We start from the raw sequence: 24,607 nt of genomic DNA on the forward strand, positions 1-24,607 counted from the left end.
AATCCCTCTTAAAGCCTATTAATAGCAATTAAAGCTATTTTATGTGGCTTTAATTTTTAAGATAATCCAAAAAAATTGTTTATATGACATTTGTTGATTCAATCGACGATATTTCCATATTAAATTGCAATTAAATTTACGCCTAAATGCTGTTTTTGAATAAAAACACGAAATTTTGCACAACAAAATTTTCTGCAGTGTATATTTATAAATTTATTTTGAAAAGGTCTAGTGGAGCTGTAAATTCTCATTACTCGACGTTTTGTAAAATTAATTATTTTACAAAATAAAATCCAATTAAATTGGAGTTAAAGTCCATGCCTAATGGATATCAATATGAATTTTTAAGAGCACTTAACGTGATAGTTTATCAATTCTTCATTGTTCTTGTGCTTATACCCAAGATTAATGCCAAGACTTTGTACACAAAATCATCTTACATGGAGAGACAACAGCATTATGAATCATTCATGCTTGTGTAGAGTGTTAGCATTGTATTTGGCGATGCTGGACCTTAAGGAATGAATATTCTGTGAATGGCATATGATATGATATTTACCTGAAGCGTATTCTGTAGCTTGCCTTCATGCCACCATCGAATCCTGGTGTCCAAGTCAATGTGACACTATCATGGGTCACATTGACCACAGTTAAATTGATTGGGGTGTCCGGCGGTGAGGTGATATCGAGCCTTATGTTCTCCTTTGTGTCACCCAATTCATTCTTGACAACACACTCGTACTGCCCATAATCCGATGGCGTCACACGCTCTATCAGGAGGATGGACTCGTATGTGATTGAGTCCAATTGCTTCGTCTCCACAAAATACTTTGAAGACTGGTTAACATTCAATAGCTGCCCACTGCGAGCCCAGACGAATGTTGGCTTAGGGGCAGCCTCGACCCGGCAGGGCAACCGACCACGTTCACCCGCACCCGTGGCCGCCCTCAAGAGTGGCGGTGATTTATCTATTTCTGGTGCAACTGCAATTAATTGTCCTATAATTAACTTTTCATTCTCACCTGCCAATGACAAGTGTGTTAACATGTTGAGGGGCATGATGTACATAAGCCTGGGACAGGGGTGGTTTACAAAACATTCCCGCATATTATGTATACATTGTGGATTATTTATCAAAATACAGGAGGAAATAGCTATTTAATACATCGGAAGTACTAAAAAAGGAAAGCTTTGTAATGCTGGATTTTATAGAAAAAAATACCATTTTCCCCTTTTTTCCCATTTCACAAAAATGTTTTTTATAAAAATGTATTATTTTTATAGACTTTTAACGACATTAAACACTTTTCCTCCTGAGTTGTACGATTTTTTTAATAAATTCATATTGATTTGTTATACAAGTTCTAAGGGCCTTGACAGACATGAGGATTAGTCGAGAGACGGCTTAGCGTAATTGTATTAAAAATAATAGTAAAAGTTCATTTCCATCATTTTCCACTAAGTCGTCTCTCGGCTTAAGTCGTAAGTGTGTCTAGGGCATAAATCCTCAAATATACTCTTTAAAGTTTATTAGTATCCTCCAGAAAAAAAACCTGAAGATTTTAATAAAATATTTATCATAAAAGTTATAAAATTCCAAGGGTAGGGGAAGTACTCTCCCTTCGAACGTTCATGCCTTCGAATAATGTGAATTTTCTTTTAGTTTTCCTAAGAGACTTACACATTTCTATTAAATATTGGTTGACTTATCATCAATTGTTGATAATTCCGTGATTATTTAGTGTAAATCTCTTCCTAAAAACAAAAGAAATTCACATTATTCGAAGGCATGAACGTTCGAAGGAAGAGCACTTTCCCCTAATAACGTTTCTTAACTACAGCATCATTCTTTTTAGGTTTGTAGAATCAACTTCATTTAAGCTTAGTTTTATTTCGAAAATTATTCAGTTTCAACTCGAAAAAATTTACACTTTAACCCCTCGATTCTGTTAAAAAATACTAAAAAAAAATTACGTTAAATATTCAGTATAAAAATTAAATATTTAAGGTGAAGTATCCTCGAGAGTCGACCGCTTCTCGACTCAACCACCCTGGGTTCCTTAAGTCGACTGGTGGAAATATTTATTCAATTTATTTATTTTTGCAATAATATTGCGAGTGGTTTAAATTTATTGAGTCAATTATATTTCATAAATAATATGCATCAGTTGGAAATTTGTAAAAATTGACCATTAAAAACTGAATAAATAATAAAAATGCGAAGCGTGAAAATATTTTCTTAAATAAAAATTCACCATTTCCCAGTAAATTATGGCAGGCTCCTTGATATCCTTGACTTTTTCCTTAAGGGATTATTTCAATTATTACCCTTAAAAATTACTAAAAAATTTAAATTTTTAATCCAATCGGAAGTCAAGGACTTTTTCTATGTTACTGTGCATCAATTTTAGTTCTATGATTATGTCAAATATTAATTTTGAGTCTTAAAATTGAAGGTGTATTTCAAATAGGATGTTCCACAATCCGACCGGTCAAGGAATCATAGAAGTAAAGCTTTTTTCACTGAAATATTGTTCTATTTTGCAACAATTCCTAAAAGTGTGTTTTTCTATTTTATTTTAATGAATTTTTAATTTATTTTAAGTGTTATCCGTGAAGTGTACAAAAAGCCTTAGTTAAATTAACCCATTCCCTGCCATGGTATTATATATCATACGCAAATTGAGTGATTTTTGATGATTTATTTCGGGGCAATTTTTATCCGAATTGCTGTCGGGAATGGATTTTTAGTAACGTTAGTTATTCAATTACTTGAGAAAAATAGTCCGACAGAGATAAAAATACATTTTGTTATTGTTTTCTTGCTTCGCGGAAGGTCATGCAAATTTTTTGCTCAAAATGGCGGACGGAAAATACGACATCCCGTGGAATTTGTTAAAATTGGCCTCTTTCCTCTTTCTTGATTTGAATTCTAGTTCCCAATTGTTGTTCTTGGATAGTCACTCTATCTAAAGCAATAGAGTTTGTAATGATTAATGCACAGAATTTAAATTCAGTGACCGTTAAGACGTGTGTTTGACAGAGGTTCCTCGCGCCTCTGAGATAAATTTTTTTTCCTTTCAAAAAATTCATCTATTAATCTGTAGGAAACTAATCCCAAAATATGAACATTCTATCTCAAGTATTTCTGGTACATTGACTGAATGATGGGTTAAGGGGTTTTCATGAAATTTACAATAAATATATGCATGTAAATTTAATATGTGTATGGAGATGAACAAAAAATCGTTGCATTTCAAGAAGTTTTTCGCCCGAATTTCTCTCTAATTCGAATGACATTTCGGTCCCAAATGCCCGAACTTGAGAGAGTCTACTGTAATACCATCCCAGTAAAAAGGGGAAATCTTTCTTATGACTGTTCTAAAATGTTTTTGCATTATCGACTTTTCTTTGTGTTGGTTCCTGTCTCTATCCAGCGGGTACAGTTAGCTGAAAAGAAGCTGGGTTTTCAGCACATTTTTGCTGAATTGATCAGCAAAAATCAGCAGTTCTCGAACAAAAAGTACTAATCAAATAATGGAAATGAAACTGCCTCGCGACTGTCACTTTAAAGTTAGAAGAATTAATCTAAAATACGTTTAGGGGAAACCGGGACACTACCAAACACGGGGTAGCGCCAAACACTAATTTTCATTGTTAAACTATTTGGAGTATCTCAACCATATTTTAAGTGGACAAGCATCTTTATAGTGCCTATAAATGCCTATAGGTCTTGTCTCCTGAAGTCGAATATCTGATTTAAAAATCTCAGTGTTTGGTGCTATCCCATGTTTGGTGTGCCCCAGTTTCCCCTACAGCTGAATTGAAATCGGTTAGCATTTGGTGTCCGCTGAGTACTGTTTTTTTTTGTCAGTCCATCAAAGTCCACACAAAGAAAAGTCGATAATGCAGACGCACTTGAGAGTTGAGAACAGCCATGTACTAAAATACATGATGAATCATTGATATGGTAGTCTCAGAGAAAAAACGGGAAAATAATTTTGCCTACATGTAAGGCGTAAACAAAAAAAATGGTTTGAGATACCCGGAGGCAAAATCATCATTGTGTAGTGTGTACAAAAGTTTTTTGTGTGGAATTTGTCTCTTGAATCAGCATTGTTTTATCTACTATGGTTTTGTGCAGCAGATTGAACAATTACTGGGTCAAGCAACGAATTGTAAACTTCAACTTACATTTGACAACAAGCAGGACATCTCTACTGGTGGGATTAGCCACTCTATTGTCTGCTATGCATCGGAAATGGCCCACATCCTCTCTCTGGGCATTTTTGATGTGCAAGTAGGACGTGGCGTTGACAAATGTTGTTGATGTCTTGATGGTCATATCGTAGTTCATTCTCTCCCATCTCACATGTTCAAGTGTGAGAGGTTTCCCTTCCACCGAGCAGGACAACATTGCATCCTCACCTGGATTCACCACTACATTTTCTGAGATGCCCGTAATTGTTGTGCCATCTGCCAATGGAGTGCAAGACATCATTTAGCTACCAATCAATACCTTCAATTTCCTCTTGAGAGAATTTGTTAATTAAGATAATGCACAATCTGAAGGGGGATTTTCTTACATTCAACGATGACACTTATGTTAATCATTGCAGATCCTTGAGAGTTTACAGCCTCACAAGTGTACGTGCCGGCATCACTTCTCCCGAGTTTTGTGATATTGAGTGTCGGTCCCTCTGAGATGATTCTGTCCATTCCTGCAAAATTTAATTTTACCCTCTAAAATTTATGCTCATTAACCCCCAGCATAGAGGAATTAAAATGCACACGCGCATCCGTGCTACCACCAAATTGAAAGCTCTAATTGTCATTCCCTCCACAATAATCAGAGTCACTTTATTGCCACTAATTCAAAATTTATGGTCATCATAGTGAGGATTCATTGGAGTAAATGCAACCAAATATTTATACATCAGCTGCATGATCTCTTTATGCGTGGCCAACAAGAGTGAAGTTGAAAAAGCTTTTCGAAATATGACATAGATTTAATGGTCAAAAACAACCCAAAATAGAACATGCCACATATAAATTCTACTTTGGTGAAGCATATTGAATGTGACTTTTCAAATGTGTATCAGTTGTTGGTGAAAATGTTGAATTCCCCCAATTAAAACACATTTGCTATGTTTGACACTAATTAATACGACAAACTAATTGCTGGTCATTAACGTTAAAGTTTATTTGAAAAAGCTTTGGGAAGATTTGCAAAAGCCAAAAACAAAAAATCAATTAATAGCCATCATCAATTGGATGGTGAGAGATTATTGATTAATGGTGCTATTACATTGAAAAAAAAGAAACGTTTTTTTAGCACTTTACTGTTCTCAAATGTTTCTGCATTATCGACTTTTCTTTGTACTGGTTCCCGTCTTGACTGTTTTCCCTCAGTCTTCACCGTGTTCGAAAACCATCAAATATTCCGGACAGAAACCAATACCAGGGAAAGTTGACTATGTAGAAGTACTTGAGAACAGTCATGTGCTAAAAAATATGTTTAATTGTGTGCATAATGCAATTGACTAAAGGTCGTGTAGCAAGTCAAGATAAACATGTGGCCTCTAATAGCTCAGTTGGTAGAGCACTCGTTTAGTTAACGAGAGGTCTCCAGTTCGATTCTGGGTGGAGGCAGGAATTTTTCCTATATCCACTGAGAAAAAACTGGATGATTTAAGTATCATTTGTAATGATTGACGATTTCTCTGTACATAAATACCATTAAAATTGAACTAAAGTTCGTAAAATTCTCACAATATGTTTATCTCTGTTAGAATAGCATAATAATTCTTTTGTGTATCACGGAAAAAGGTACCCCACTAGGTCATATCTGTTTAAAAACACTCTTTGTAAATTGTAGAAAATTTATGAAGAATGCTATTCGAATGAAAAATGAACATGTTTTTCTAGCACTTTACGTTGCTTTTTTATGTTGGTTTCTGTCTCGACTGTTTTCCCCCATTCCTCACCAAAAAGTCGTGACAGCAACCAATGCAAACGTCGACTACGAAGCAGAACTTGAGAACAGTCGTGTATTAAAAAAAAATTAGGATTTCCTATTTTAGTTTTTCATTCGAATAGCACCATAAAGCAGAAATACATATTTCTACGCCGTATTCGAAAATCACTGGACAGTCATGACAGGAACCAATAGAAAGACAAGTCGATAATACAGAAGCACTTGAGAACAGTAAAGTGCTAAACAAAACATGCTATTTTTATTAGAATAGCATTCTTAATTAGACATCAATAATTTCCAAAGAGTTTTTTTAACCAGATATCAACTACTGCGGCACATTTTTCCGGAACGCGCAAAAGAATTATTCCAAAAAACGTTATTCTAAAAAAATGATCATGTTATTTTTTAGCACACAACCAGGCGCCCATCAAGCCTAATAAAAAGTGAAGCTATTTTTCACCTCTCTTTGCAAAAATTTTGCAGATATTGCACCGCGACTTAAAAAAATTTGCTCGTAGTCCTTGTATTATTTCGGCGTACATTATGAAATATGTATTTTTAGATAGCTTTTAATGTACTATTTCGAAATATCGTCGGTTGCGTCTACCTCTGTCGTATCTCCATTTCTTTTGTGTCAGCATTTCACGCAAGAGGGGACGTCTGTATTGTAGCTTGCACCAAATGCAGATATAAAACAAATGCAGATACGACAGAGGTAGCCGCAACCGGCGATATGTCAGACTGATAAATCAATTCTCTTTAGGAAAAAAACTTGTCAATAGTCTTCAGTGCCTCTATGCAAAAATGTATGGAAAACTGAAATGTCGAGAGGCACCTGACATAACTGTTCTCAAGTGCTCTCACATAGTCGATTCTTTGTATTGGTTCCTGTCACGACTTTTTGGCGGTTTTAAAATACTGCAATAACTACAGACAACAGTCAATACAGGAACTAGCATAAAGAAATGTCGGTTAAACAGAAGCACTTGAGAACAGTAAAGTGCTAAAAAAAACATATTCAATTTCATTAGAATAGCATTTTTAATTAGTCGTCTATAATTTCCAAAGAGTGTTTCTGGACAGAATGAACTATCGGGACATATTTTTACGAAACACAAAAAAAAATCATGATGCTATTCCAATAAGAATGAACACTTCTTTTAGCACATGACTGTTCCCAAGTTTGCAAGGACTGAGGAAAACAGTCGAGATAGGAACCAACACAAAGAAAAGTCGGTAAAGCAGAAGCACTTGAGAACAGTAAAGTGCTAAAAAAAAGCATGGAATAGCACCATTAGTGCATTTTTGATGCGTTTCAAAATAATTCCATATAGATGAAGTCTGAAAGGTGATATTAAAAAAATAGAAATTTCAGATATTTTTCATTCAGTATTTGCATCAATATTGAGTATGATCCTTTATAGTTTTTTTTTTCCGACGCTATAGTTTAAAATTCAACTGTGGAGAAAATTGCATTTTCTTTGGATGGAAAATGGGAAAAATATGGGAAAAACGGAGAACAAGAGAGAGAGAGAGTGAATGTATAAATTATTTTCATAGAATAGAGAATGGTTGGTGGTGTGTTTGCTAGGAGCATCAGCAATTCGTGACTTAAAAGACATAAAAGGGAGAGCAATATCGATTTTACCGTGTGCAAAAATTAATTAATTCCTCTTTTGCGAAACCATAAAGTACCCCATAAATAACAAAGGGGTGATATTTTTCTTCTAATATACTTACCATTTGCAGTGTTTAAAATTGGCACACCATCTTTGGTCCATGTGTATGCAATCGATTGTGGATTGCCTGTTGCCACCAGAGACACTTGCAGTGGTTCACCCTCAACTCCGACCACGGTGTTTGATGGGGGTGGGTTGAATATTGGAGCGTCTGCAATTTTTTTTTGTTATCAGAGGGAAGAGAAATTATGTGTTAAGCACGAAAATTTAGACTTCAATTAGAGCAATGTGTTCTTTCTTTTTGCCCATTATTCCAATCCTCCATTCTCATTCCTCCAGCGATAAAGTATCTTTATGCAACATCGGTGAAATATAATTTGTGCAAAAAGCCTCTCTCTCAAGACCAATATTCCCAATCTAATGTATATTAAAATGTCGTGTCCCTTTAGAATATTTCCCATTCCCAAAAATTTTGTAGAGACAAAAGCAGAAATCCTCCAGAGTGAGAATGAGGATAGAGGATGGCACAATAATAAATGCATATATAGAGTCAAAACTAGTATTTGCATTCATTTGACGTAAAGTCAATTAACAGTTAAAACTTACACAACACTTGAAGACTAACTACTTCATGTACGCTACGTTGAAGAGCATCATTTGTACTTTGACATGTGTACACAACTCCATTCATTTCCTGGGTCACATTCACTTTCAGCTCCAAAGATGAAACTGTACCGCCCCACAGTCCTGGCTTTGATGAATTGTTTAGTCCTACAAATGATTCCGCATGTGAAATTCATTTAAGAGTTCTATGCATCTAGTAAAGGACTTGAATTAGGACAAAACCCTGAGACAGAGAACAACCATATCTCACCCTTACACATTTTCCCATCTCAAAGTACATACAACGATCACAGAGAAAACACCAAGGTGGACGACAAAGTTTTCGTTTGCAGTATCATATTTTAGTGTTCTAACAGCTCCAACTCAAAGGGACAACAATTTTATAAAAGTCCTCGATTTTTGGGATGGTTATTTAATTCTAGGGCATTCAATGGATCAAGTGGTAGTGCACTCAGTCTATGATGCAAGTGTCTTGAGTTCAAATCTTCCTACTAGGATTTTTATGGTACTAGAGGTTTTCGAAATGCATCCAGTGAACTTCAGTGTACCGTGTACGATCTCATCCCTGTATAAGGGGATCTCAGTGGCGCAATAGGCAAGACCGTTGGGTCTTGGACAGATGAGATCTCTGACTCGACACTCCTAGTTGTGAGTTCGAGTCCCGCCCGGTGAAAACAACTGGATGTTAGAAAACGACATTTTCACTGTGATAAAACGTAATAAAATGCACCGCCTCTGCCCGAAACAACTCCAGGGTATGAATTCTGAGATGCATGTGTTACTCACGCATGAGAATTCACTGCTCAGAGATCACCTTAGTAAGCGTTTTGTGAAGATTTCGTTAAAACTATACCGTGCTTCCTTAGGTGCTGTAAGTTTTACATGAAACTTTATATGAAAACTTAACGAAACTCTTACATAAAACGATTTAAAATCCGTGAGTTTCTCACGTGAAAAACACACGCATTTCAGAATTCATACCCAGGGGCATGGGAGAAGCATTTACACTACGCGGAAGGCGCTCCTGGGCGGTCTACACTTGCACTGAGAGAAATCCGAAAATGTTAAAATAATATTCCGGAAATGTTAATTTTACCCTTAATAAGGTGTAAAATTAAAATAAAAAAAATGTTGATATATTTTTACACCTAAAAGTGTTAAATTTCTGAGAAAAAAATGTTAATCGCACCCTCTTTTTTCTCAGTGTGGAGACTTAGCAGATTCTTCCAACACGGGATACAACAGCAATATAATATGATTACGTTGTTATAAATATCCCGATACGATTAATAATAATCCCTGTATAAGAAACATCTGGAGATAATACTTTTTTACGGGGGGTCATCGAAAACCGAAAGTCAATATCTCGTACCGTTTAATCTCCAGCAATGTAATAACGGTAAAACTCAAAGTTTCAAATTTTACATGAGTCCAAATTAGCTTATCTTACCCTATATCGATATAATTTATTGTTAAATCAATGGAATTTGATGAGGAAGGTAATACATTAATACGAAAATATTGAGGAAACACCGGAGAAAAATGGTGCTAATTCACACTCCGCGCATAACTTTCATCATATAACCTCAAATTTTACATTTTGAATTCAACCGTCATTCATATCAGAAGAGTTCGTATTTGAGGAACGTGACAGTATTTATACAAACATTATAATTTTAGGAGAGACTGGGGCAAAAAGTAACAAATCGCAAATTTCAAAATTCAATACCTTCACTGAGAAAAAAAAGAGGGTGCGATTAACATTTTTTCCTCATAACTTTAACACTTTTTAGGTGTAAAAATATATCAACATTTTTTAATGTTAATTTTACACCTTTTTAAGGGTTAAATTAACATGAAAAAGGGTAACTTAACCCCTAATACACCTAAAAAGGGTAATATTTACACCGATTTCGGATCATCACTGCAGGGCAAAATTAACATTTCCGGAATGTTATTTCAACTTTTCGGTTTTCTTTCAGTGTTCCAAGATGAAAAAGATAGCGACTTGAAATTTCTCCATAGATAGCGTCCATAAACCTTCTTAACTGTCGTGAGTTTCTTAGAATTCGAACAAGGAATTTGGAAAATAAAAAAATATTGAAATTTTTAGCTAGGTTTTGAAATACTTTCTTTACACTAGATATCAATTTCTACCAATTTATTTTCCAAAATTAATGCACTAGTGAATATTGCCTAAATGATTTAGATTCTTTGAATACGAGGCCACCATCCGTTTTAGAATTTTCCTAATTTTCTTTTCTCCAGAAATCCTATTTATTAAAAATGATCACTTGGGGTAAAAAGTAATAAAAGGTATGGGGCAAAAAGTAACACAATGCTAAGAAATTTCCCGTGTCTCAGGGTGAAAAGAAACGTCATTGCCATTTGTTACCGCTTAAATTCTGTCGAGTTTTAATAATAATAATAATAATAATGCTGGCACAACATTCCATAAAGGAACAAGGCCTTCCCACAAGGGGATTTCTAGACACGCATTATTATTATTTTTTCTTGTACGGAATGAGGTTGTTAGTCCCATGCCCGTGGAATCAAGTCCAGTGAAGCACACTCAATGCAATCCGAAGACCTTTAACGCCAGAAAAATTCCTGGTGACCTAAAGGGTATTCGAACTTTGAACCCGGGACACTTGCATCATAGAGCGAGTGCTCTATGATCAAATGTGCTTTATGATCGTAATGCATTCGAAAATCTGATCTTCTCTTTACGGTCAGTGGAATGTTTAAACATTTAAATAAAATATACACGGATATGACGTGGTACTTTTTCTAAAACCAGTTTCCTAAATACATTTCGAAGATAAAATGAAAGCATAAGCAGAATTTTCGAAATTATTCTCGATTATTTTACTTTCGATTATCGATTTTATTTTCTCCTACTAGGAGAAAATACAGGAGAAAAGTACGAGGTCTCAGTGTAAGGTAAAGTGCCCTCAATTCGACCGGTAGAGGTATTTATTCAATTTATTTATATTGGCACTAATATTTGGCGTATGATATAACATTAATAGGGCAATTATTCCATAAATAAATACGAAACAGTGACAATTTTAAAGAAATTCACCCTCAAACATTCAAATATTCACCACCGGTCTAGTCGAGGAACCGGACGACTCGAGGGCACTTTACCTTATTATTTATTTAAAAATACATTAGGAATTGATAGAGAAGTTCACGTAATGACCACTTGATTTCTAATAATTCCCTTTTTTTTCTATTAACGAAATTTTCTTGTTTTTTTTAACAGTAGCCATCACATTTCTTTCCTTTTTGCATTTTCCTGTTTTTTAGTTCCAAGTTTCCAACACTTAACGGTTTTCAAGGTATATTTTTTAAGTGAAATCTCCGAAATTCGGACGATTAAGGCTAAAAGCGACGGAAATTTTTTTTCGAATTTATGGAGTTTTTGACAGTTTTCAACAAAAATTTGCGTACGAAATTTTTGACATCGCATCAATTTTGATAAAATTTTTCTTTATCGTCTTCTCAGTTTTAAATTTTCAGTCACAAATTCATTTCTTAGACAGTTACACTAGTTAAAAAAAATGGAAATTGGAAGAAAGCACAATCTGAGAATTTTCAAATGATGGAAATACTCAAAGATTTACTGCAAAACGAAGGCCGATTGGCTGAGTTGTCAAAATCCGGTATGAAACGGTTTTACCGCAGTATCGCAAGAGTGAGCCTTCAACAAATTTCTCTTTATTTTTCAATTTATATCGTTTTAACGGATTCAACGGTAGTTTAAATAGGTTTATAAATAATTCAAAACGTTATCAAAACAATACAAAGTAGGGGGCAATTCAAATTCAAATATCGATTGTACACAAATATATCAATTTACTTGCTGTTCAAAACGTTTTTAATTTACTAAACTTAGGTTATATCAAAGGTCGGTAATAAATGGCTTTACAGTAGACTCTCACTCAATCGGCTCTTTTTTAATCGGGTGAATAATTTTGTTGACAATTTTCACGTTTAATTATGAAACTAATTCGCTCAAATTCGCTGTAGTTCTTCCTATTTTATCGTGATTCTTTATAATTGAGCGCTTTTTGTGGAATTTACAAAGGCTTTGACGCCCAAATCTGTCGATAAACCGGATGAAATTTCGCCCCAAATGCCCAATTAAGAGAGAGTCTACTGTATGTCCGATACTCCATCAATAAATATGCAGAAATAGATCCTTGAAATTGTAAGCAATTTGCGAACTAGGTTTTGCCTTTGATTTCAAACTTGTTTCCTCACGTTCTAGCCACAGGCACCTTAATGTCTACCATTACATTCTCCCTATGCTGAATTGTTCACTTTTTCTCAAATACATGAAGTTGATGTAAAACTATTTATGTGCATTTGCTTCCTAAACAAATTTTGTCCAAGGGTTTCCATTCAACCGAATATCATTGTAACGAATATCAATTGAAATGTACCAGTAGACGGAAAATTCTTCTAGAAAGACTTTCAAATTTGGAAAAATGTTGAGCATGTTTTCCTTTCATGTAAATTTTAAATTAATAAACTGATTCATTACCGATTAACACGATTTTGTTTATTGATTCTTTCTTCAATACCTTCCAAATTAATCCAATTATGAGCAAATTGATTGGGAAATATTACTTCAGAGATATATTTGACCTTTTGAATGGAACTAAAGTTGTTATCAATCTTTGACATCCCACTCCTAAATCCACCTACCAAAAATTTCCAGATGAAATTTTGTGGTAACCCCTTTCAATAGCCATTGACATATTAACAATCAATTGAGTCAGTTACCCAACCAATTAAATTCATAAAATTTATTCTGGCAGAAAAGCTTAAATGTCTCATTTAATCCAAATATCTCAAGAGAGTTTTACGTTTCACAGAAATATTTTGATTTCGGCCCAATTACTATTCAACCACAAACTGAAAGTGATATATATGCTCCTTATCAATGTTCCAATTTTTCCCTCCACATGATTTATGTTTTCGACAGACACTAAATTGGACGGGTCAGGCAAAGGGGAGAGGATTAGGTCAAATTCACGTACAAAAAAAAAGGTAAATCATATGGATAGGATGAAGATTTAAAGAATCTGTGAATATTTCAACAAATATGTCTTGGAATAGGGATACAGTTTTCAGCTTTAGAAAAAGAAATGTAACGAATTTAAGTGTTTACGTGACGAATAATTTTCGCTAATTTCTCTTTCTGTTTAAAGGTGGGGAAAGTGTCTCGGATAGAGGAGAAATGATGTGTTGTACGAGATAATTGGCTTAGTTCATGAGTAAAATTGCCAAATTGAATAGCAAGTTCCGTTTATGAATTTGGCCTTTGAATCAAATTTTGCGTACTATTAATCCAACGAATTCTTAAATTGTCAACAAACCATTTTATGATTTGTTTTTCACATCTTAATGAGATTTGTAAGAACTGGTTTCAATGAAAGGAACAAGGATAATTTTTGCCCTTGCAAAACAACAGTATTAATCTTATTTTGATCTGTTTTAAACAAAATCAATTTTATGAGTTTAAGAATGAACAAATATCCTTAAGATATTCATTGCAAAATCCAATCACTTCTGCAATTCAATGAACTTCCTTCGAAGTTTTACCAAATTTCCATTGTCTTTAATTTTCTTAATTGCAAATATAATATGTCACTCCAAAAGTTTTCGTGGTGCAATTTTCAAACAGAAGTATTTAAATGTAAACTCATTTCCCATGAAATCTTTAACACTAAACCTACCAAGACCCGGTCAAATTGACCGGTTCAAAATTATACATTTTTAAACGGTACAATATCACTATTGAACTTTATGAATTTCTTAAAATATGCATGTAATATATTTTTAAGTGTTTAAATTTTAATTTTTTGCTCCCTTCTAAGTCAAATTTGCTAAATATCCTATCCTACCGCGGTTTGTTATTTGACCGAAAAACGACCAAAAACGGTCGGTAGGTTTAGTGTTAAATAGCAATACTAATAGTGCTATTCCAATGAAAATTAAAAGAGGAATAAATGTCTGTTCTCATGTGCTTCTGCGTTATCGACCTGTCTTTGTGTTGGTTTCTGTCACGACTATTTGATGGTTTTGCAAGACAATTAGTAAAGGAAATAGTCGTGACAGGAACCAACACAATGAAAAGTCGATAATACAGAAACAGTTAAGAACAAACATTTTTTTCTCTTTCAAGATTACTCCTTTTTATTTTTACATTGGAATAGCGCCATAAAATAGGACTATAACTGTGATGTTACTTAATGGAATAAAAAATAACAGAATAAGGAACTGTCAAATTTATTTAGATAGCAAGAACCGTTTAAAACCGAACAAACATGAAATGAAAATTGTACACAGAAAAAAATATTTTGTAAAAATGTTCGTAAATGTTTGTGAATTCCTATGGGGGAGTTACGAAATGCTCGTGAATCGTATAACCCACAAACATGTTGGTAAAAATTTGTACTTTTTCACAAACATTGTTCGTAACATGATCACTTGACAATCATTTTTTGTACTTTTACAAACATTTGTTCGTAAATGTTCGTAAACACACAAAAAATGTTCGTAAAATTTTGTCATTTGTTCGTAAATGTATCTGTATCTGAACGATTGAGGGTGAAAGTAACAGAAAAAATGACAAGTAAATAGAGATGCTTGAACTTATCGTGGGTTTGACAGTTGTCACGTGAATATCAGGTTATGCAACGTTTGTGTACAAATTTCTTCACGGAAATTTTGACATCGCCTCTATTTTGATAAAATTTTTCTTTATTCTTTTTCTAGAGTCAAATTTTAAGTGACAAATTCTTTTCTTGTACAGTTACACTATGTAAAAATGGTAGTTGAAAGAATGTAATGACGTAAAAGCTTATGCTTTTCTAATTCCCTCCGTAAAAATATGCTGAAAACACTGCTGGGGAATGTGTAAAATTTAAAGGCAAAAAACAAACGAAGAGTAAAAATTCAAAATGGGCAGTAAAAAATTAAAAATGAGCAGTAAAATATCTAATTATGGTCCGTAAGAATCTCAAATCTTTACATAAATGGGTCTAATTTATATATTTAACATTTAAAATCCTTGCAGATAGTATGAAAAGCCCTTTACTTTCCCTTTGCCAAAATTTGGACTATAATATCGCTGTTTCAATTTTTATGTAAGGCACTGCTCAATTTTAAATTTTTACTGCTCATTCAATGCCAAATTTAAACTCAGTGACCGATAAGACGTGTACATTATAGCGTCTTCTTATCTCCATTAATGGGGAGATCGCGATACTTAGCCTCAATTTGACTCTTGGATCCTCGCAACAAGAATTTGACAGCGATACGCTTACACTCTAACGGCAAGTTGGAGAATAGATGCGGTGAAAATAGGAACAGTTCCGGAGAAAATGGGAACAGTTATGACAAAATTGGGATACGTGCAATATTCAACCCTTATATTTCTTTTCAATCACATTTTTTTCAGATAATTCATTATTTTGTAATACATACACCTCGTAAACGAATCCTGGAAAAGATTTTAATAAAATGCTCTGGCATTTTTCAAATAAATTAATAAAAAAATCGAACTACTTTTCGAACGACGTAACTTCAACCCTTAGTTTTTTCCCCTGGAAAATAGTACAAGAAACTTGCTGAATTGTCTCAATTCAACTTAAATTGGAATGCTAGGAAAGTGTTAGTATTCCTCTTGGAGAATCTAAATCTACAACACCCCATTGTTATTTGTCTTGAATCCTTAAACAGGCATAGTGCCAATCGCACTTCATACACAAGTGATTACTGTAATAATAGATGCATTGAATATTGGATTCGGCAATCAATTTCAATCGTTCAAACAAGGACAATTGATACAGTAATCCCCAACTCGAAATGGTTTAATTCCAAAAACCGGGGGATAAATTATTTTCTTTTTCCAGAACATAAAATGTACTTTTGCAGGGATGTTGTCTATTGAAAAGAATTGCAGAATGACTTATAAAGTGTATAAAGTTGCGTTAGATTAAAAAGTTTATTTGATTTATTTATTAGTGCCAAAAGTTTCTGGACAAGTCATATTGAAGTCTCTCAGAAGGGTGTGTCTGCTTTTGGGAAACTTTCTCCTTTCGTTGAATTTCATTTTGTGCAGATTGAATGGCAGAGTGAAAGAGGAGAACATTATGAAATATGTAAGTTTACTATTTTACTGCTCGAACTCTAAAAGGCAACAATATGCAGAATCTTTGATTCTTTCAAAATCCAGATATTTCTGTAACTCCCTTACCCCAAGGCTATTAAACATTCATATAACTTTGTGACTTAGTCAGTCAGTCCGTTTCTTATGAGAAATATAGCTCAAACGGAGAGGGATAGTGAGTATTTCGCTTGGAAATTATGGAGAAATATTCATAGAAAACTATGCTGAAATTTTATGTTATATTTCTCGGAAGTTCAACCACCATTTTAGCACTAAAAGACCACTTAGAGATTCTTGAAATGAACAATTCCTTCAGATGTGACAATAACCTTGAACTGCTTCTGTGAGTTTTTCAAGGTCAAATTTGAATGGTTTCATAAGGCGTATTTCACAAAGTATTCCATAAAAATTGTATTTTCCTGGAAGTACTTCAAATTTCTGGACAAATATTAAAAAAAATGTATAATAGACAAAGAAAAAAATGGTTAAAAAAATTAAAAAAAAAAAAAGTTTTCAAGGATAAAGGTTACAAATGCTTCAGAGAGCTTACATAGTGTTATTCCGCTGGAAATTGAAAAGGAGAAATCTTTCTCCTGAACATTTTTTTTAGCACTTTACTGTTCTCAAGTACTTCTGCATTATCGACTTTTGTTTGTATTGGTGCCTGTCACGACTGTTTGGTGGTTTTAGAACACAGCGATGACAGGGGAAAACAGTCGAGAGTAGAACCAATGCAAAGAAAAGTCGATAATGCAGCAGAATTTGAGAACAGTCTTATGCTAAAAAATGTTCATTGAAAAAGAAAAGCAAGACTTCCTCCTGAACATTTTTAGTACATGACACTGCTCTCATGTATTCCCGCATCATCGACTGTTTTTCCCGTTTTCCCCAATCCTCGTCACGTAATAGAACCACAAAATAATCGGAGTAGGAACTAATACAAGGAAAAGTCGATTATGTAGCAAAACAGGCATGTACTAACAAAAACGTCCTGGAGAAAGATTTCTGCTTTTATTTTTTCAATGGTCCGAATATTTTTTTAGCACATGACTGTGTGATAGGCACAATAATAGAGAAAGTCGATAATGTAGAAGAACTTAAGAACAGTTTTCTGTTAAAATATATTCGGATCATTTTAAAGAAAAAGGGAAATCTTTTATAGAATATTTTTTAGTACATGCCTGTCTTCAAATGCTACTACATTATCGACTTTTCTATGTGTTGGTTCTTGTTACGACTCTTTGATGATCTTAGAAGACGATGAGAACTGCTGGAAATAGTTTTCTATGTATTAGTCCTTGTCATGACTATTTCCAGCAGTTCTCATCGTTTTCTAAAGCTATGAAAGACTCGTGACAAGAACCAAACCAAAGAAAAGTCGATAATGTAGTAATATTTGAGGACAGGCATGTACTAAAAAAGTCTCATAGAAAGATTTCCCCTTTCCTTTTTTTAATGGTCCGAATATTTTTTAGGACATGACCGTTTTTAAGTTCTTCTACATTATCGACTTTCCCTTTTATTACGCCTATCACAAATGTTTATACCAATTCTCTTTGTGTTCTAAAACGACCAAACAGTCGTAACAGGAATAAAAACAAAGGAAAGTCGATTATGTATAAGGATTAAGAACAGTCATGTGCTAAAAATATTCAGGAGAAAGATGTTCTCTTTTCATTTTCAACGGAGTGGTACCAATACTGATCAAGTATTTTGAAAGGTATTTGCTGAGCTATTTATAATCGGTGAACAGAAAAAATAGCTCAGTACGTTATACTTCTTTTTTATTGTAAAAACGATTATCTTTTCACGAGTCGGATCGCTATAAAATTTTAAGATTTAGATAAATATTCCCGATTTTGAGCAATTCGCAAAGCTAGGACGCTTTGTCACTGCTTGAAATTTTATATTACAGTTTCCAAGGCTAAGTCAATCCTTTGGGAAGGAGTGGACATTCCATCGGTAAAAAATTACTTTTTACTCGTATTTCTTAATGCAAGAAAAAAACACACGAGCAATAAAAAATTAAATTCGGTTTAACTGACCAATTTCAATTTTTTGCTGGTAAATTTTGATCTTTATAAGTAAAATTAGGGTAAAATAGCCTAATTCAGGGCCTGATTAAAATTGGATTCATTTTATTAAAACTTATTAAAACGAAAAATTATTTTCTTACACTTTTCAAAGTGTATTAAAATTTAAGTTCTGTGCTAGGAAGTTCACTGGACTAACAAATTTATTTCCACCCAACCCAGGAATTTTCTTATACCATTGACCATTTAGTCAGGAGTCATTTAATTAACAATGAAAACAGTATATCTTGAACATTAAACTGTTTCGTGCACTTTGCGCAGTTGATGCAATGTGATTTCTCAATTCAATGGCTGAGAATGTTGCCTCATATCTGACAGTTGTAACAGAAGAATCATTTTCACTTGAAACTTTCTTGACAATTTAGCTAAATTTGTTTCTGTTTATGATGGGTTTGGGAAAGTCTAGAAGACTTCGCAGAATGCTCAAATTTGAAAGTTTGATGGTACAATGCATATCCAAATTGTCCATAAACATGTTACTTGGAAGTTTGAGTGTTCTGCAAAGTCTTATTCAGTTCAACGTTCCTCTGAGATTGGGTATTGTAAGGGAGGTATGAAGTTATAGTTTGGACTTTGACTATGAAAGATGAAAAGGTTACCTTCAACGGGAATTCCATCGCGCCACCAAGTAATTTTGGATGGTGGATTGCTGGAACTTGAATCACAAAAGAGTGTAGCAATAACATTTGGCTTCAATTCTTCCGGTTCAATGTGGATTTTCACAGTTTCCGGTGCAAAATGAACACTCAGCGTTTTAGTCTCAAAGAGAGGAATTTCAGTAGCACTGTTGTGAGCCTCACAGCGATATCGAGCTTGATTATCCGTCACATTAGCAAGAATTGTCAATTCGGCCGAAACTGATTTATCAGTTGTTCGGATCACAGAATTTATCTGGAATGTCAGATGAACCAACAAGAAAACAAGATGAGAATTTTAGCATAGGCTTTTCGTTACTAATTGGTCTCCCTTGGACGTGGTTTATTGACGCACCTTCTTGTCATTTTTGTACCAATTGAGTGTTGCCAGTGGATTCCCACCGGATGACACACAGAGCAATTTCTGCACAGATCCTGCTGGTATTATAGATCCCTCCACATAGCCCGATATAATGGGTGGTGATGGTGGATCTACATTGAAAGTTCATATATGTAAAATTACCAAGCCATTTTGCAAAAGGTGACGACAAAATTGAGAACATGTGAAAATCATATTAATGCACAAAATATACTATCACGCAATATTACTCACATAATATATTAACTGTATGCGTCGATACTACATTCTCCGATAGTTGCATATTCAAGCCATGACATATGACCACAAGAGATCGTTTATTGGGTTCCACTGATGCTGTTATATTCGACGTTGTTATCCATCCACCTACAATAGTCGATAAATATCTCACTAGGCATCATCTTCATTAGGCGGAAAATCAATTTTTTTCCACCTATTTGACACGCACTGTACGCACATTTAATATTTTAATAAATTCTACTCCCAAAATTGGAAATCAGAGTTGTTGAAAAGTTCGAGATTAGATAATGAATAGCATTGATTCTAATAAGATACTTGTATTATCTTAACATTTTAACGGTTTTCGTAAATTTCTTAATTTTATTTTCATTGTAATACCCAGCAAGCATAGTTAGCTAAAATAGGCAGCGTTTTCAGCAAAAATTTGCTGAAAACGATGTCTTTTTTTAGCTAAATGTGGTCGCTGGGTATTGACAGTTTGATTTAATTTATTAAAAATATGCTAAGACGGCGGTGGCCGCTATCACACAAACATTGAATTCTTAATTCACCTATAGGGTAGGTGTGCGCAATTCCGGCCAGCTTGCAATTCCGGCCACATTTTTTGTTCCTTGAAATTCCATGAATTTTTAGTTTTTACATACTCTAGAGATTATACAATGCAAAAGAATAACAAAAAATGTAGCTTCGACAAATGAGATAACGTGAAAAAGATATTGGAAGAATTCCCGAAGGGCAAGGAACTATGAGAATGAAGGTGGACGAAATAGGGCACCAAAGCTAGACTATTTCTATAAATTTTAAAACAGGGGCCTCTCGACATATCATTTTTCCATACGTTTTTGCATAGAAGTACTGAAGACTATTGGCAAGTTTTTTCCTAAAGAGAATTGACTTATCAGTTTAATATATTTCGAAATCGTGCATTAACAGCTATCTAAAAATACGTATTTCATAATGCTCGCCGAAATAATACAAGAACTATGAAGAAATTTATTTAAGTCGCGGTGCAATATCTGCAAAATTTTTACAAGGAAAAGCGAAAAATATCTTCACTTTTTATTAAGCTTGATGGGCCCCTGTTTTAAAATGTATTAAGAATGATTATAAAGTAAATAAAGACGGTAAACTCTTTACAAGGTTCCAAGCAACACTCTTTAAGAAGAAAGAATAAAAAAATCAATTTGAATTTAAAATATTACATTTCAAACTTGAGACTTTCAAGAGCTCTAACTTAAAAAAAGTGACTTTAAAATGATTCACTAAACACTCTTTCGGAACTTTAAAATCATCCAAGGGGGCTCATCTATTAACAAGGTCAAATTAAATTGATTTTTTGTTGCTTAAACCGATTTTTATTGCTTAAATCGAGAGATAAACTATCTCAGAATATGCCATAAAAATTTTACAAACCAAGCCGAAGTATTTTCTAAAATACAAACACAAAAGTATTCATCTAATTTTTGGCTTCTTAATTAAGGTAACCCCCTTAATTTTCACTCAATCAGTAATTGAATTAAATCATAATGGTTCCAGCACACCTTTCCAATCAGGAAAATTTCATGAAGGTAAAATTTGCATCTCTTTCTCAAACCAATAGCATATTCCTGTCTCCTTCTTTCGCACTCTTCTTCTTTTTTTGAACATCATAACAAATTAAATTTAGCTCAACCGAATTTACACCGAGAAAAATGTGGATGGTAAAATTTACCATCCTCCATACAAAATTCTAATGGCCGGATAGTAAAAAAGTCACCCAGCAAACGCGATATTAAATTGGACTGTCAAAAATTGTAGAATCTATTGCATGGATAGTAAATTCTAATAGCCGGATGGTAAATTCTAATATCCCCGGATGTTAGATTTTACTAGCCGGATGGTAAATTTTACTGGCAGGATAGTAAATTTTACTAGCCGGATATTAGAATGAAAAATGTCGGAAAAATTTATTTTTCCTTATTTTCATTGCTTTTTGGCCATTGTTTGAGGGCTTGGGGCCCTTCTTGGATGATATTCTCTGTATTTCAAGCCATTTTGGTGCGTGAAAATTGACGACTGCGCCGAGATTTGAACACGCGACTTTGTGATGACAGTCCAGGATCTTCCAGCTGCGCCACGAATTGCTATAATGTATTCAAAGCATATCGGGAACGGTTGAATCGGCACCCACGATATTCCAAAATGACATTCTAACAGCAGGATGGCAAATTTTACTGGCTTGGATGGTAATTTCAATCCAAATTACTATCCTCCGTTAAAATTTACTGTCTTCCAGGTAAATTTTAACATCTAATATGCGGCCAGTAAAATTTACTTCCCGGATATTAGAATCTAAGAGAGGTCAAGGTAAAATCTAAAGAAGATAGTAAATTTTACCATCCGGCTGTTAGAATTTACTATCCATAGGATAGTAAATTTTAAAATGTCAAGATGGTAGATTCTAAAGGAAAGTTTCTATGGAGGATGGTATTTTCTACTATCTTTTGAGATAGTAGAATTTAAAGACACGATTTGTAGAAAATACCATCCAAATTTTTCTCGGTGTAGAGTGCGAAAGAATGACATATACGCAAAACTCTTGAGAAAGAAAGGGATGTGAATTTTGGTTTCATGAAATGCGGAGCCGGAGCCATTATGAAAAACAAATTGGCTAAAATATTTGATTCGTTTAATAAAAATTAAATTTAGGTCTGTAAAATATTACCTAATAAATTACTTAATAATGTTAAATGGGGAACAAAAATAAAAAATAAATTTCTCTAAGTAGAAAATTAAATAGAGTCAGTAATAGAATTTAACCAGTTTAAATTCAAAAATCAAATCGTATCACAAAAATATTAATTTTGACCAAAAAAAAATCAAATTTAGTTCCTGGAGCTAAATGACGTTACAGTGATATTCAGTTCCATTTAAAAGTAAGAGAAAAAAAACTGTATAATTTTCTTAAAAATAAGATTTGGTCAAGAAAACCTTTTAAATCTTTAAATATAGAAAATGAGGCGAGATTGGAATATGTAAATTTAGAGCCTCGTAAGCCTTTAACTCAGTTTCGAAAATATTTGATTTTTACACTAAATTCAACTTAAATCTTTAAGTTTTCTTAAATATCAGAATTTAAGGAACTATTTTTAAAATTGTAGCTCCTAGTGTATAATTTTTCCACCTGAAACATCACCATGTAAGTCTATAGATAACACTGAGCGAAAAACTGTGGAAAAATCATGACTAGGGCGTGGTCTATTTTAATATTGGGCGTGGTTTTTTGCAGGTTGTAATATAATTTCAAAATATAAAAATATTAACAATAATGATTTAATTTACTAGATATGGGGGATATGGGAGTGACTTACTTTCATTTTTAAACAAAATTTTCTCTAGGGGTTTGAGGGGGCTTTGGAAGGTTTATTTTGTCAAAAAGCTTATTAGTAACTTCCTATAACTCGTTAAAATTTGCCTATAAGAAGTAATTAAAATCAGTATTACTCTAAATAGAATTATTCATACATGATATTACTCGATAGGGGAGACCGGGGCAAAATTAGCCACGTATAGTATTAGATAGTGGCATCTTATAGTTTGTCTGCGAAGGAATATAGAGGAAACCACTCTTTATTCTGAATCTAGTCCCCGACGAGTGGCCTTCCAAGTTGAAGCCAATTTCTTACTTTCACATACAAATGCGTATGGGAATTTTTCTGCACTCGTGACTGTTATACGATATATGTCAAAATTGAGGTGAGCCTTGTGTACAAGACTCTGCGCCTTGTAAAAAGGAATAAATATACTATATATCTGTCTAAATGCGGTCTTGTTCTGAGAAGTGTAAGCTGAGTTTCTGATCAATTTGTGAGTTGGCTTCAAACAGCTCCATATAAAAAAAAACACTTCTAAATATATACTTCCCTTCCTATTCATTGAAATATTTATCATCTTCATAAAACATTTTTTGTACAAATTATAACGCAATTAAAAATGTTATTTGGTGGCTAATTCTACCCCAGTCTCCCCTATAGATATATGTTTCAGTGATTTTCAACTCGAGTTCAAATAATAAAGTTCCTATTCAAATTTTACACTATGTAGACGATGTTAAAGCTCTGAAAAAAATAATGTTAGATAGGAATTTGTAATGAACGTTTACTTAGGAAAATTTTGTGCTGAAATTAAAAATCTTGCTGAACTTTGAACTTGAAGCATTAGGTAAAAGTTTTAATTAGCTTAAGACGTTTCTCGAATGTTAAGATGTTTTGTGGTTTCTTGAGGAGAAATTTTGAGTCAGAGGGAATCTCAAGAAAATTCCACCCACAATAGATTCATGTTACGCACAATTTCAAACACTCAAAATCAATCATCTGATCTCCAATCTATAAGAGTTGTCTAAAGAAAGCCCAAATTCCCACTCAAAAATCAATACACAATGGACGGGAAATTGATCAAACCTTCGGAACTGACAACAGTTCTTGAAGATGCATTCTTAATGAGCTGCCCACCGACCATCCATTTAATTTCCGCACGTGGATTCGATGGGGCTGTACTGCACTGCAATGGAACAATATCGCCGACTCTTGCTTCTGAGGGCCCAGAGATTGTAACGTGCGTGGGAGCAACTAAAATTAGAGGCGAAGAAAAGGTTCATCTCACATAATGTTAGCTTAAGACGTGAGAAATGAATAAAGTTCACAAAAAAAGAAGGGCATGATATTCTTCTGTGTTTTCGTCTTAAGAACAACATCAAGGGGAGAGAGGTGGGAAAGATGGAAAAGCAAAAGATGAAATTGTGAAGATGCACAGA

General features: G+C 33.8%; 1 protein-coding gene across 1 annotated transcript in view; it reads right to left on the bottom strand.

Moving 5' to 3' along the window:
- The window catches only part of LOC129802077 (nephrin), a 192,003-nt gene that overhangs the window by 21,980 nt on the left and 145,416 nt on the right, over positions 1-24,607 (bottom strand). The window contains exons 10-18 of the mRNA XM_055847638.1: positions 24,255-24,422; positions 19,810-19,941; positions 19,552-19,688; positions 19,161-19,452; positions 8,263-8,427; positions 7,718-7,867; positions 4,587-4,721; positions 4,195-4,476; positions 560-983 (exon numbers count right to left, since the gene is read on the bottom strand). Coding sequence (XP_055703613.1) covers positions 560-983; positions 4,195-4,476; positions 4,587-4,721; positions 7,718-7,867; positions 8,263-8,427; positions 19,161-19,452; positions 19,552-19,688; positions 19,810-19,941; positions 24,255-24,422 — 1,885 coding nt within the window. The remainder of the gene's footprint in view (positions 1-559; positions 984-4,194; positions 4,477-4,586; positions 4,722-7,717; positions 7,868-8,262; positions 8,428-19,160; positions 19,453-19,551; positions 19,689-19,809; positions 19,942-24,254; positions 24,423-24,607) is intronic.

The sequence above is a fragment of the Phlebotomus papatasi genome, chromosome 2 (assembly GCF_024763615.1).
Source record: "Phlebotomus papatasi isolate M1 chromosome 2, Ppap_2.1, whole genome shotgun sequence".
NCBI classification, from domain to species: Eukaryota; Metazoa; Arthropoda; class Insecta; order Diptera; family Psychodidae; genus Phlebotomus; species Phlebotomus papatasi.